Here is a 15,577-nt window from a genome sequence, read left to right as displayed (position 1 = left end):
AGTCGGCCATCGTGCAAACTTCATCATGTCTTACTGTCCTATTTTTTTGTGTTGGTAACAGAAGACTGTAAAAACAAATACAAAATAAGTCACAAATCTATCGTATAGGGGTTGTGTGGCCCCTTTTTTCTAAGCTATCTGACATAGGAAAGTTGTCCAGGAATCAGTCTGAAACCTAGAAAGTATCGTGCACATGTTGTATTAATTAGAATAAGACAAGTGATGATCATTTCTTGCCATCGAACCATTGCCTCGGCGACTGCCCAGCCCAACATGCAGCAGTGTATTTTCATGCCCAATCTCAGGTCTACCAGGATAGAAGGTCTGCAAAACCCTTCATTATTAAGCCTTTCATGACACACTACACTGTATGCCGCCCTTCCCTCACTACTACTTGGTTGGATTTATGCTCGCTTTCTCCATGGGCATAAACATGCGTCTATCCCCAGACTACTCCAGGAGATCTAAAGCCTGCTGCAGTACTTAACTACTTAACTTTACTTTGCAATATAATCGTGAAAGAGTTGTTAAAAACGCTCATTTTATTATTACTTTGCTTTGTAAACAATCTGCAGATCACCCAATGACTGAGCAAAACTCTCATAGTAGACTGCGTCTGAGTGTCCACCTCCAGTAGGCGTATACTCCCGAACATGATGCACAGTAGAGAGCACACATTCGCTCTGCCAGCACCATTATAGTCTATGGTCCTTGTCAGCGCATACTTCCAAATCCCATTTTGCTCGGGGTTCCAACAGGACCCAAGAACATGTAACGAAACGCAATGTGAAAGCACTCTAAGGCTGGTTTCACATTTGCGGTTGTGTCCGTAGCGTTTCTGACGCATACATCCGCTGGCGTCTTGATTTCCTATATTTAACATTGTAGATGCAGGTGCATGCGTTCGCCCGCGTTTGCTTACGCATGCATTTTTTCGCTGTGTGCGGCAAGGCGCGGAGAACACACCATGTTGGAATTTTTGAGACGGAAAACTTCCGTCAAATATGCACAGGCATGCGGGTGAGTGTGTTAAAAAACCGGGTGACTGCCTATGGGAACACATGCGTACGCATGTCTTTGCGTACGCATGCGTTCGATGCGCTTGCGTACTTTGAACTGCGCATGTCCAGGAACTGATCTAGACACGCCCATTGAGACACGCCCTCCTGGAAATATCAAACGCATGCGCATAAAAAGCGCAAACGCCTGTAAAAACGCATGCAACGCTGCGTTTTTTTGCTGTCATGCGTAAGCTGATGCTGATAGAAAACGCTGCGTTATCGTGCTTTTGCATGCGTTTGCAGTTGCGGACGATACGCTGCGGATACAACCGCAAATGTGAAACCAGCCTTAGGGAATGATGTGTTTCTCCTTTTATCAGGCGATAGAATTTGGTATCCTATGCACCTCCATACCCCACAGCTTCTCCATAAGACATGCATGTTTAATAGGACATCAATTTACAAACCCCATTAAACCACCCCCTGCAAACATTATATATATATACTGTATATTCAACCATCACCACTTGGGCCTATCTTCCAAATACAAAGCGAATTTTGTTGGGTTCTTGTCCTCAAATAGATCCTATGAGAAAGCATAGGATCCACCCATCTTTCCAAGTCTGTTATTCTTAAAGTCAAGCTTGATCCTAGGTTTCATCAGTTCTCTTGAGGCCTAGACACAGCCAGAGATGGGTCTTTAGGGTAGGATACCATCTAACAGAGATCACCTTGTCATTGGCAGATGGGCCTACACACTTTGTGCAAAATGTGCCCAAAGTACCTCATCTTTTTACATGTATAGCAATTGTGGACTGCATGTATATAATGTTTGCAGAGTGCTGTTGTATAATATTTGTATACATATAAATGCTTGTACTGCAGCCACAGCATACTTGCACCTGTGTATTCATTTAATACTTTGGTTAGTGTTTGCCAGTCTCTACATTTACTTTTAGTAGGACATCTCTCTCTCAGCTCCATGAAGTGATTCCCATTTTCCCAGGTGTAGTGTACAGTGTGATAGACAGGCAGTGACCCAGGAAAATTCAAAACAAAGTCTTTTAATGTCCAAAGAAACTTATACTGGAACTCCAAAGGTAACCTCCAGATCAGAGACAGGAAAACAGGATAGTCCGTAACCGGGACCTGTTGCCATAGGCGACTGCACCGCCAAGTACGCTGAGCGGTTTTCAGGCCTTTTGGCTCTGCTTGGCTCTGTGTTGCTTCACACAGTTTGGACTTTGCAGAACCTTCTGCTCTCCATGCTTTCAAAACCAAAGTGACACACCCAAAGCTCTTCTGCAGGATTTTTTATGAGGAACCTGTGGCCATAGTCCATTTCAAAAATAAAAGCCCATGCATTGCAATCATTGCAATGCACTCCCGCGGCCTCAATATGCTTCTGTGCGCATCCTGCGGGACACATAGCGACCCTCACATACGACCCCGGTCACTGCCTCACACAGGGCACATGCCCGCAGCACTTTTTCTGGTCTTTTCCAGAGTAAACTACTGGGTGCTACGTGTTACTTTTTTCACTTACTGAAATGCCATTAATTGCGTCCCTGCTAATTTATAGACTCCCCTTCTTACCAATCAGCATTTATGATGTCTTCAATGTTGGCATGGTTGAGAACTACAACATCACCCAGCTTCATGGAGCCCGAGGTGTGTTCTTCTTTGTCATGTTGGGAAACAGACAAGAGAACCACCACCCCGAAAATTCATTATACACAAATTATAACAGTTGAACTTGTTATACACGGGCCCAAAGTCTGGCTTAAAAGCTTTGAAAAGTTGCTAAATTTAGGCGCAACTCAGAGTTATGTCTACATTTTGTGAATTTTGTCATTTTCACGGCAGTCTGTGACAGTTCTGATAGAATCGGCGGGTTGGGGCATGGCGAGGGTGGACGCACCAGCTTGTCTCATCCATGACGAGCTGTGCAGTTCCATACAGCAGAAATCTCAAATACCTGACTGGAATGAGATCTCTAGCGTAGCGCACAGAGGCGCATGTCACTTGTCAGACTCTCCAGATTCATGAAGTTGTGTGCACCTCTTCATGAATCAGGAATGCCTGACTCAAGCACATCCCCTCATCAAGACTGGTGTGTTAAATGCAGGTCTTGATGAATTGGTCCCTTAACGTGGATAACTTAGCAATAGGACATAACTTACTTAACCCCATCACTACCTTTGACATATATTTACGTCAAAGGGAGTGTGCCTTTGTTGTGAGTTTGAACACTGAGCCCACATATTTCCCCGCACTTGAGGGCTAATTTAATCAGCCATCAAGTACTTCTACAGCTATGGGTGGAGCGGTGCTCGGCCTGCAGCTGTTAACCAGTTAAATTCTGCTGTCCATCACTCATAGCAGGATTTAACATGCAATGGCCGCAAGTGCGTCATTCATCCCGCCCATTGGCGTCTCTTTTGTGATTGTGGGGCGCTGATGGGTTGACATGACAGACGGGGGTCTGCTGATGACCCCAATGCTTGTCATTACGATTTCTGAATGTTTTTTCACCACCTAAATAAAACAAAACTACCGTATATGTGTTTAGTATCTGCGTACTAGTAATGACCTGGAGAATCATTTTGCCAAGTCAGTTTTACCATGAACATGGTAAATTACAAAAACAGAAAACAATTGTGGAATTGCACTTTTTTGGCAATTTCAACACACTTGGAATTGTTTTCCTATTTTCTAGTACATTATAATGGTAAAATGAATGACGGCATTAAAAGGACAACTCGTACCGCAAAAAGCAAGACCTCATATGGCTATATGACCAGAAAAGTAAAAAAAATATGGCTCTTGGAAAAAGGGGAGGAAAAAATGGAAAATTGCCAGATAGTGACAAGGTTAATAACATGACAAATGAACCAGTGAAGAACCTCTTCAGATCTTATACCTCCCATGGTTAAATTGTTGTCATCCTCATACCAAAGAGGCCAACAGCTATATACACAGACCTACAGGAATACAATCAGGTCAGACAGTTAAGAGGGACAATCAACAGCCAACAGGAAAAGTAATCCAATCATCAGTTCACTGGTGGTAGTGGTGCATGTGGAAAAATAGATAATGCAAAATCAAGAAGGTCCCGACACTCATATATAGGATTTTTCCTTATTTTTGTATTCAAGAAAATCAGATGCGTTTCCGTGCATCCAAAACTTGCATCAACAGTTGATTAAAGCTTTGGCTGGGCTGAAAAAATTGTATGTGAGGGCTGGGACCGTCTTGATTTTGCAAGCCAACAGGAAAAAGCACTTCAAGTGCAGACTTTCCTTTGTTTTTGCTTTCATTGCAGTACTTTGGACTGAGACAGGATAGATTGTGCTTCAGGTCCCTAAGTCAAATTCTCCACTGGATAAAACTTATCTGTTGCTGGATCCTTGGCATACACATCTCCATCTTTGGAGAGAATGGCTTTCCCTGTTTGATCAAGGGGTTTAGTTGGCCTTGACCATTCAAGTTGACATGACATGTATCACTGAAGATGTCATTGGTTTGTCATAAAGAATGGCAGATTTCACTATAGGTTTCATGGAGAACAACATGAATTGAGATCTTGAATTGCGTTTCCATCCCATCCATCTCTTTTTTTCAAGGAGATGCAAACAAGGGGGGAGAGGATGGAGAAAAACTTAAAAAAAAAAAAATACTAGAAATAGTTGGGTGTCATTATGGCTTATGGGTATTATTACTGGGACAGGGACAGGCATTTATCATGAGGATCCAGACTTTTATTCTCCACTTTTGATGATAGTATAGTAAACCAGGTTGAAGTGTGATATTGTAAGAAGTGTAAGTCACCAACAAGGCCTGCTTTAAACCTCAAACCTCATATCTGCTCCACCACTCGTTTATCCTTATGATATTATATTGTTATTTAGTTACTAGGTTGATAAAATGGGCACAGTTAATGATAGAAAGCATGTGACGTGCAAGCTTTGAATCATTACATGTTCTGTAGTTCTTTGTGTTCTCAGCGTCATGTTAACTTAATCTCAGAAAGAACTACCATGTCTCTCTTTTTTTTTTCATTAAAGTGATATTAATGCAATGAAACATGCATGCTATATACTAACTGCCAATGCAAAAAGTCACATAAAAGCCATGTTCCCTCTTGTGGTGGCACCCTAGAGATCGGAAATAGTGACAATTTAAAGATGTTAATGGCAATAAATGGTGATTTCATTTAAATGCAGAGTGGAATTATTAAAATAATACAATCTGTTGTGACAGAAACAGAAGAAGGATCCACTTAGGTTCTCAAAAATTTTGGCTTTGCCATGTAAAATTTAAAATCTATTGACAGAACAGATTTGAACATGAAATGTCTTCTAATAGACAAAATGCTATGGTTGTACCACTGGATTGGGCCAATGGGATGTAATTGGTTAAAGAGGACAGGGCTATGAGTCTATAGTGGTTGGGTCATGAGTTTTGTCAACATATACGACTCCGTATTTCCAGGATACATCACAACTCTATAAATATAATATCAGATAAAGGGCGATTTATAAAAAGTTTCAGTTCACTATTAAAGTTAGAGTGCAGCAACTTTAAAGGGAACCTGTCACCTGAATTTGGCGGGACCAGTTTTGGGTCATATGGGCGGGGTTTTCAGGTGTTTGATTCACCCTTTCCTTACCCGCTGGCTGCATGCTGGCCGCAATATTGGATTGAAGTTCATTCTCTGTCCTCCGGAGTACACGCCAGTGTAAGGCAATATTGCCTTGCGCAGGCATGTACTCCGGAGGACAGAGAATGAACTTCAATCCAATATTGTGGCCAGCATGCAGCCAGCGGGTAAGGAAAGGGTGAATCAAACACCCGAAAACCCCGCCCATATGACCCAAAACCGGTCCCGCCAAATTCAGGTGACAGGTTCCCTTTAAGGGGAAAGGGGTTATATAGCTAATATTTTTCTTTAAAATAATTGGCAGAGTGCTTCAAAACATTTTTTAAAGCGTCATACTCGCCTCATTGATGCTCTTCTGAGGCTCTCTAGATTCCCTGTTGGTCTTTGCTTCACGGTCCATTTCTACTCACCGGAAATAAATGAATTGTCTCAGCCAGTGATTGGCACAGCTTCATTTCAGGAAACATCAGAATGAGACCATTGTAGGATTGTAGGATATACGAGGTAAATATGACTTTTATTTTTTTTCAGCATTTTGAGCCTGATTTTTAATAGATACTAGCTAGATAACCCCAAAAGTTGGGTAACTGCAGTTTTGTTGATTACTGCTCCTGAGTTACATCTGACAGACATTAAAAAAATCCATAAAGTAATTGTACCCCCAATGCCATTTACCATTATGTAAGCATTTACCCCTTATGGCTTCTCGGGGTAGGATATCCCATAGTTTGAGTACTCTTAACTGTAAAGAATTCTTTCCTATATTGATACCTAATTTGCCCCACTTCAATACATAAACAGTGTCCCTGAGTTCTTTGTAAAATTTTTGAAAAGAATAAGTTGAATCTCAATTCTGTTCGATTTTATACACAAGATGACTCCTAAGGTACCTATTTTCCAAAATGTTCTTGTTATAATATAGTCCCTGCCTTTGCACCGTCTTCATACCCTTTTTTACAATGTGAAACATGAAATTTAGTCCTATATTTGAGAGATGGCCTTCCAAAGGATTTAGCGAGGGATAATATTACTTTGGAAATCGCTGTTTTTATCACTTATTAGACATACCAGCTTTCGCAGCTGCTGATTGACATTCAGTACTGCTGCTTAGCTAACTTTAAACCACAATACCCAAGTCCTTTTCTTGTTCTGTTATGTCCAATTTTATTCTATTTAATATATGTGTATTTATAGAATTACAACTATCTAGGTACATTACTTAACGTGTATCAGCTTTAAAATGTATTTACCATGTTCTTGCCCATACTGCCAGCTTATCCACTCCTTTCTATAATATTTAACCATTAAGCTGAGTTTTAAAGGGAAACTGTCAGTAGATTTTTGGTATTTAATCTGTGAGCAGCAATGACACATTGCTGGAATAAGGTTCTCTGCTTCTACATCATGCTGCTTTCATAGCAAAAACCTGCTGACAGATTCACTTTACATGACATCATATTATTTTAGACAGGAGGTACTTTTACAAACTTTCTGGTTGTTGTTGGAACTAGTCCATTGCTTTTCGACAGACTCACCCCAATTCTATATTCCCTGTGAGATTTAATTTTTTTTTTAACGCCCAGAATGCTCGGAGCCGTATAGTAATTTCATGTCTTATTCCACTCTGCTTTTAATACTAAATGCATAAATTGACTATAGCTTTAGTGTAAGATATAACTGATGGCTACAAAACGTTTGCAACACCTCGAGGTGATCTAAAAAGTCTATGTGATTTAGAGGAGGGAATATGGCTTTTTACAACTTGAGCTTGCATTAAATGCATGCTCGGCCAGCTGCCTGAGGCATATATAACCTGCATAGTCACCAATGCGCTCTGTATGGACACTGTCCACTTCTGCGTCTTAACGAATGCTTTACCAATATTTGGGAATGTCCATCTAAAGGCCACTGATACCAAACGGAGCAAATCTAAGTTTTGCCTTATCTTCTGTAGATTGAAGAATTATTCAACAATCACATGAGAACAGCTTATCCATGAGTAGTGATTTCAAAAGATAATCTATTGTTTTCCAAAATGTAGGACTTCTTGTGCATCTTTATTATCACTGCCGTAGCAATATTTTGTTACATTGTCCAAGATTCACCTAGTGTATTCTACTTCTCTCAGCATACTGATGAAGTAATGTATAGCTGTAGGTGGCCTTTAATTTTAACCATTCCCGTGTAAGATCAGATGTGGTCAAGAAATGAGATTGTTTTACTACAATGCTGTTATCTCCTTCCAATACAGGTTGTAGTCAACGCTTTGGTTGGTGCAATTCCTTCCATTATGAATGTATTGCTGGTCTGCCTTATATTCTGGCTGATCTTTAGCATCATGGGGGTCAACTTGTTTGCTGGCAAATACTACTACTGTTACAATGAGACAGCGGAAGACCGATTTCTAATAGAAGAAGTCAACAACTTTACAGATTGTGAAACCCTTATAAACCAAAACTACACAGAAGTCCGATGGAAAAATGTGAAAATCAACTTTGACAACGTTGGGGCTGGATACCTTGCCTTGCTTCAAGTAGTAAGCCCCATCTTTACATCATTATTGTCTTTTCATTCCTATAACCATAAACATAGTAAATTAATTTTTCAGTCTCAAGTGAATTTCTGTGTGTTTTGTTCCTTTGCATGCACTATATCATATTAATGTGATCCATAGTGGTGTCGTGCCTGCTCTTCAGCATAATCTTAATCTAATATTATCTTTCTTAGGCTACATTTAAGGGGTGGATGGACATTATGTATGCCGCAGTGGACTCCAGAAAGGTAAGAACTGGTTGCTTTTAGCAAATGAAATGATTAATAGGGGTATTTGTAAATATTGACCAATCAGTTCTCACCTAGGAGCTCCTTCCTCCACCATAGTTGTACTAACTCGTCACTGCTGCTGTGATCATCTGACTCCTGCTGTAGGTCTATTCTGAATCCTGCAACTTGACTTTTGAATATGGGACGGATCACACTCCATCTTAAAACAACTAGTAATGAGCGAGCACTAAAATGCTCGGTTGCTCGGGTTGAGCAGATTGGAATACTCGGGTACTCGACCCGAGCAACGAGCCCAATGTAAGTCTATGGGAAACCCGAGTATTTTTACTGCGATCCCCCCGGGGGTCCTTTTAAGGTCTAAAAATGTCAGAAAATTATGGAAACACTGCTCAAATGACACAGGAACATCATGGGGATCGCCCTGAAAGCATTTCAGACACCTAGGTCACAGCTGTAAGCAATGTTGTCAGAGTTTCACGCCATTTTTACAGGTGCATCAAAAAACATACAAAAACGTAACCAAAGTGGATTTTGCTGGGAAATATGTTAAGGTACATCCTTTCCAGGGTAATGACTTGTATATAAGGCAAAATAATTAACCCCAGACCAAAATGTTCCTCCACCACTTGAGCTATGTTCACACGCAGCGTTTTTGATGAGTTTTTCAACTTTAACATTGCTTTCAACCAATACAAATGCATTCACTGGGAAATGTCATTGTAACATTTAACAACCCTAGCTGCCCATGTGGTGTGTGACACATAAGGAGACCCATCTTATTTCATTTATGAAGGAGGGACTCTTAAAGTCACAAAGCCTATTTTTAGAGGGGCATCAGGCGGCATTAATATTCTTAAAGGGCCATTATTAAACAGTAGGTCTCCTATGCTGTTATTGCCTATGCAGTGAGTGGCTCGGCTGCCAAGAATTACAACACACCCCAATAACCCTTTCACGAGAGGTACAGGAGGGCCTCCTGAAAAAAGGTTGCATTGAATGCAAGGCCTGCCCTTCTATTGAGTCATATGCACCCCAATAAGCTTTTGAACCCAGGTACTGGATGGCCACAGGAAAACCCACTTCACATTCTTCAGTTGGTACTGTCATACTGTTTGCTTATGCATTGAATGCAAGGGCCGCCTTGACCCAAATTTGCACGCAACACAATCCCCCCTTGAAAGAATCATGGAGGAGGGCCTCATAAAAAAAACCTGTCCCATTACAAAGGAGCGGGTCTCCTAGACTCGTAATGCCCATACACTAAGTGCAAGGGCTGACAAACATTTCCCCATGGGGGGTACATTTTTTAAAAATATTTTATGGGGAGCATAGACACTCTTGCCCAAAAATTGACTGGCTGTAGCAGAAAGGAACACGTTAACCCTGGTGATGATGTGGCAGAGAATGATGATACGTGGAGGAAGGCGTCATTAAAAACTATTCTCAATTTAAAGAAGCGGGTCTCCTAGACTTGTAATGCCCACACACCAAGTGCATGGGCTGACAAACATTTCCCCATGGGGGTACATTTTTAAAAAATTATTTATGGGGATCATAGACACCCTTTCCCAAAAACTGAATGGCTGTAGCAGCATACAACACGTTCACACTGGTCGTAGCAGAAAGGAACACGTAAACCCTGGTGATCTAGTGGCATAGAATGATGAGACGTTGAGGAAAGCCTCATTAAAAACTAGGCCCAGTGTAAAGGAGCGTGTCTCCTAGACTTGTAATGCCCATACACGAAGTGCACGGGCTGACAAACATTTCCCAATGGAGGTTACTTATTTTATGGGCATCATAGACACCCTTGCCAAAAATTGGACTGGCTGTAGCAGCACAGAACACGTTAACCCTGGTGATCTAGTGGCGGAGAATGAGGAGACATTGATGAAGGCCTCATTAAAAACTAGGCCCAATGTAAAGGAGCTGGTGTCCTAGACTTGTAATGCCCATACACGAAGTGCATGGCTGATGTACATTTTAAAAAAATATTTTATGGGCATCATAGACACCCTTACCAAAAATTGGACTGGCTGTAGCAGCACAGAACATGTTAACCCTGGTGATCTAGTGGCGGTGAACGAGGAGACATTGATGAAGGCCTCATTAATAACTAGGCCCAATGTAAAGGAGCGTGTCTCCTAGACTTGTAATGCCCATACACGTTAAACCTGGTGATCTAGTGGTGGAGAATGAGGAGACATAATAATCAGTCATACTGAAATCAAACAAATAAAGGATGTGAATCCACCTATGAAAGAAAATAAAAGGGAGGGGTGAACACAGGTTCATAGATATGAAGCCAGAATGTGTCCAACGAGATAAGTTGGTCCCTAGCAACAGCTCAGAGACAGGGATATAAGTAAAAATATAATAGTATTTCAATATTTTTATATTGGAGCGGTATACAATAGCTCATGAGAGGATGGTCCAGAGATAGCAAAAATGGAAAATATAAGCATAAATGGGAAGAATATACGTACATCTCATTTTTATGACATTTGCCCCGGAGGCAGTAACATTTGTATTGGTTTCAAAGTAGTAACGGGCATCATAAAAACACCCTTGCACAGAAATTGAGTGACTTTTGCATCACAGAATACGTTCACCCTGGTGTTCTAGTGGTTGTGGATGATGAGGATGAGGAGATGGGGGAGGATAACACCAAACAGACCATGTTTGGTTGTGAAGAGGTGCATGAAAATACCCCTCCACAAAAAAGACAATGTATTTGAGGTTATGTTTTGCTGTTCTCATTCGGTGGTGTACAGAAGTCTTGCCCAATCCAGCCCTTGTTCATTTTTATAAGAGTCAGCCTGTCAGCATTTTCAGTTGACAGGCGGATGCGCTTATCTGTTATAATTCCACCAGCGGCACTAAAAACCTGTTCTGACAGAACGCTATCAGCAGGGCAGGCCAGGACCTCCAAGGCGTAGACAGCCAGTTCATGCCACGCGTCCAGCTTGGATACCCAATTATTAAATGGCACAGAGGAATACCGGAGGACATTTGTACGATCTGCAAGGTACTCTCTCCGCATCTTCCCAAACATTGCACTTCTTGTGTCAGCACCCCTTGCCTCTGTACCGGCACGATGGGAGGGTCTGAGAAAACTGTCCCAGAACTTTGCCATTGTTCCCCTGCCTGAGCTGGAGTGTGCTTCTGTCTCTCTCGCTTGGACTCCTTGGTTGTACAACAAACTCTGATGTCTGCTGCCAGCGTTCTCAGATGGGAATTTGTTAAGTAATTCCGCTACAAGGACCCTCTGGTACTGCAACATTTTAGTACAATTGAAAGTTGTAGCGTAGTGCCATCAACCAGTAATGAGTATCACTGAAAATTTTAATAATGCGACGGTCACGGGAAACGCAACATAAAGTCAGCCATGCGTGCCAGACTGCTAACAGGCAAGACTTCCGTGTCCTCACCAACAGGATGACTGACCATGCTGTCCTCCTCATCATCATCATCCTCCTCCTCCCTGCCCTTGGCCATCCCCGCTGAACAGACGGTATGACATCTGGGCTTGTAGTACCATCTATAGCGCATGAAAATCCCTCCTGTTCTTCCTCATTGGGACGACATGAAGTTGGGCTGAGTGTAATCACCCTGTATTGTTTTTTTTTGCTCCATGTCCTCGTGCTCTGCCTGCAAAGCATCCTCTTTAATTGTGAGCAGAGATGTTTTCAGAATGCAGAGAAGCGGGATGGTAACGCTAATAACGGCGTCATTGCCGCTCACCATCTTGGTGCAGTCCTCAAAGTTTTGGAGGATGGTACATATGTCTGACAGCCATGTCCACTCCTGAGGTCTTATGTGTGGACTCTGAACAGAATATCGACTGCCTTGTTGATGCTGGTAGGCAACAACTGCCCTCTTCTGCTCACAAATCCTTTCCAACATATGCAATGTAGAGTTCCAGCGCATGGGGACATCACACACCAGCACGGCAAGGGCGGCTGAAGTTGTAGCTAACTTTCTACAATGGGCGGACAGATGGCGTACTTTCACTAGCAGATCCGGTAGCTTTTGAGAAAACGTTGAACCATGAGGTTAAGCACATGGGCCATGCAAGGTACGTGTGTGAGCACACCTTGCCTCAAAACCGCCACCAGGTTCCGGCCATTGTCACACGCGACCATGCCTGGCTGTAGGTTCAGCGGTGTCATCCAAATATCTGACTGCTCTTCCAGCGCTGTCCACAACTCTTCAGCATTGTGCGGTTTGTCACCTAAGCAGATTAGCTTCAGCACAGCCTGTTGCCGCTTGGCTGAGGCAGTGCTGCAGTGCTTCCAGCTTCTGAGTGATGTGTTCATTTCAGAGATGGAGGCTGAAGAGGAGGAGGTGCAGGAGCTGTAGACTGTGAAGCAACCCTGATTGACGTAGGGCCCGCAATCCTCGGCGTGGGGAAGATGTGTTCCATCCCAAGGTCCTACTGGGTCCCGGCTTCCACTATGTTAACCCAGTGTGCCGTCAATGAGATGTACCGTCCCTGCCCACGAGCACTTGTCCACGTGTCCGTGGTTAGGTGGACTTTCCCAGTAACAGCATTATTGAGGGCACGGGTAATGTGAGACACATGCTGGTGTGATGCAGTACGGCACACCGGGAGAAATAGTGGTGACTGGTGACCAAGTACCTTGGGATGGCCGCCGGCATCAGGTTGCGGAAAGCTTCCGTCTCTACAATCCTAAAAGGCAACATTTCGAGCACAAGCAGAAGAGAAATTTTAGAATTTAATACTGTGGCCTGTGGGGCATTGGCTTGGTATTTCCACTTGTGTTCCAATGACTGGGTTATAGACAACTGAAGGGTGCGCTGGTACAAGGACATGGACGGGCTTGATGATGGTGCTGATTGACTGTGGGCAACAACAGGTGCAGGGCCTGAGGCATCCTCACAGGCACAGTGAAATGGGAATTGGCTTCTACGCAAAACAGTAGAAGAAGCAGTGGTGTCACCTGCAGACAGTGTTCCTGGAGCCTGGGGTTCGGCCCACAAAGTCGGGTGCTTTGCTGCCATGTTCCTAATCATGCTGGTGGTGGTCATGCTGGTAGTTTTGCTACCCCTGCTGATGCGGGCATGGCAGGTGTTGCAAGTGGCCTGTTTGGGGTTATCGGCAGAGTCTTTAAAAAATAACCAGACTTGGAAAGATCTAACAGTTGGAATGGCAACTTCCCTCATGTTGGTTTTACGGGGAACGGATGCACGCCTTCTGTCTGTGGCCACCACACTGCTTCTTCCTGCTTGTTGGGGTGATATGCCTCCTTCCCCATGTGTGCTGCTGTCCTCGCTCTGCATGTCCTCCTGTCAGGTTGGGTCAGTCACTGTGTCATCCACCACCTCGTCATCCACATCCGCACCCTGCTCCTCCTCCTGACTTTCTGGCAATTGTGTCTCATCCTCGTCCACTTTGTGACACTTTTCTGTTATGACCTGGTGGTTAAGAGGCCACACTGATATGACCTGGTGGCTAAAACGCAACATGGGACGAGCTCTGAGGAGGTGGTATCTCTACTGACCGCAGTTCCTAATCCTAACAACAACACTAGTAATAGCCGTGGGATGTTCCTGACTCTCCCTAGACACCTGGTCACAGCCTAAGAGCTAACTACCCCTAAAGTAGGAAATAGAAAGCTATCTTGCCTCAGAGAAAACCCCCAAAGGAAAGACAGCCCCCCACAAATATTGACCGTGAGTGGAGAGGGAAACGACGTACACAGAAATGAAATCAGATTTCAGCAAAGGAGGCCAATACTAAACTTGATAGACAGAGAGAAAAGGATACTGTGCGGTCAGTATTAAAAACTACAAAATCCATGCAGAGTTTACAAAAATGAACTCCACACCGACTCACGGTGTGGAGGGGCAAATCTGCTTCCCCAGAGCTTCCAGCTAGCCTGAATATGACATAGTGACAAGCTGGACAAAAAGAGACAAATTTGCAGAGCAATAGAGTCCAAACAATCGGACAAACAAGAACAAGCAAAAACTTATCTTTTGCTGACAAGGACAGGCCATAAGAGAAATCCAAGGAGAGAACCAAATCCAACCAAGAACATTGACAGCTGGCATGAACTAAAGCCCAGAGCAGGTTTAAATAACAAACCCAGGCAAGGCGATCAGTGGAGGCAGCTGCTACAGCTACCTAAAGGAGCAGCAGTTCCACTCGAAACCACCAGAGAGAGCCCAAGGGCAGAACTCGCAAAAATACCATTAGCAACCACAGGAGGGAGCTCCAGAACGGAATTCACAACAGTACCCCCCCTTGAGGAGGGGTCACCGAACCCTCACCAGAGCTCCCAGGCCAATCAGGACGAGCCAAATGGAAAGCACGAACCAAATCGGCAGCATGAACATCGGAGGCAACAACCCAAGAATTATCCTCCTGGCCATAGCCCTTCCACTTGACCAGATATTGGAGCTTCTGCCTCGAAAAACGAGAATCCAAAATCTTCTCCACCACATATTCCAATTCCCCCTCAACCAACACCGGAGCAGGAGGATCAACGGAGGGAACCATAGGTACCACATATCTCCGCAACAAGGATCTATGGAACACATTATGAATGGAAAAAGAAGCTGGAAGGGCCAAACGAAAAGACACCGGATTGATAATTTCAGAAATCTTATAAGGCCCAATAAAGCGAGGCTTGAACTTAGGGGAAGAAACCTTCATAGGAACATGACGAGAAGACAACCAGACCAAATCCCCAACACGAAGCCGGGGACCAACACACCGACGACGGTTAGGAAAACGTTGAGCCTTTTCCTGAGACAACGTCAAATTGTCCACCACATGAGTCCAAATTTGCTGCAACCTGTCCACCACAGAATCCACACCAGGACAGTCAGAAGGCTCAAGCTGCCCCGAAGAAAAACGAGGATGAAAACCAAAGTTACAAAAAAAAGGTGAAACCAAGGTAGCCGAACTAGCCCGATTATTAAGGGCAAACTCGGCCAACGGCAAAAAGGTCACCTAATCATCCTGATCAGCAGACACGAAGCATCTCAAATAGATTTCCAAGGTCTGATTGGTTCGCTCCGTTTGGCCATTTGTCTGAGGATGGAATGCTGAAGAAAAAGACAAATCAATGCCCATTCTAGCACAAAAGGACCGCCAAAA

General features: G+C 43.4%; 1 protein-coding gene across 5 annotated transcripts in view; it reads left to right on the top strand.

Annotated features, from left to right (window-relative positions):
• SCN8A (sodium voltage-gated channel alpha subunit 8) overlaps positions 1-15,577 on the top strand; it is a 346,005-nt gene that overhangs the window by 264,501 nt on the left and 65,927 nt on the right. For all 5 annotated transcript variants that reach the window (XM_077297856.1, XM_077297855.1, XM_077297858.1 and 2 more), the window contains exons 22-23: positions 7,916-8,200; positions 8,392-8,445. In XM_077297856.1, coding sequence (XP_077153971.1) covers positions 7,916-8,200; positions 8,392-8,445 — 339 coding nt within the window. The remainder of the gene's footprint in view (positions 1-7,915; positions 8,201-8,391; positions 8,446-15,577) is intronic.

The sequence above is a fragment of the Ranitomeya variabilis genome, chromosome 3, assembly GCF_051348905.1.
Source record: "Ranitomeya variabilis isolate aRanVar5 chromosome 3, aRanVar5.hap1, whole genome shotgun sequence".
In the NCBI taxonomy this organism is placed as follows: Eukaryota; Metazoa; Chordata; class Amphibia; order Anura; family Dendrobatidae; genus Ranitomeya; species Ranitomeya variabilis.
Note: the sequence above shows the minus strand (reverse complement) of the source record. Positions and strands in the feature narration are given on the sequence as shown.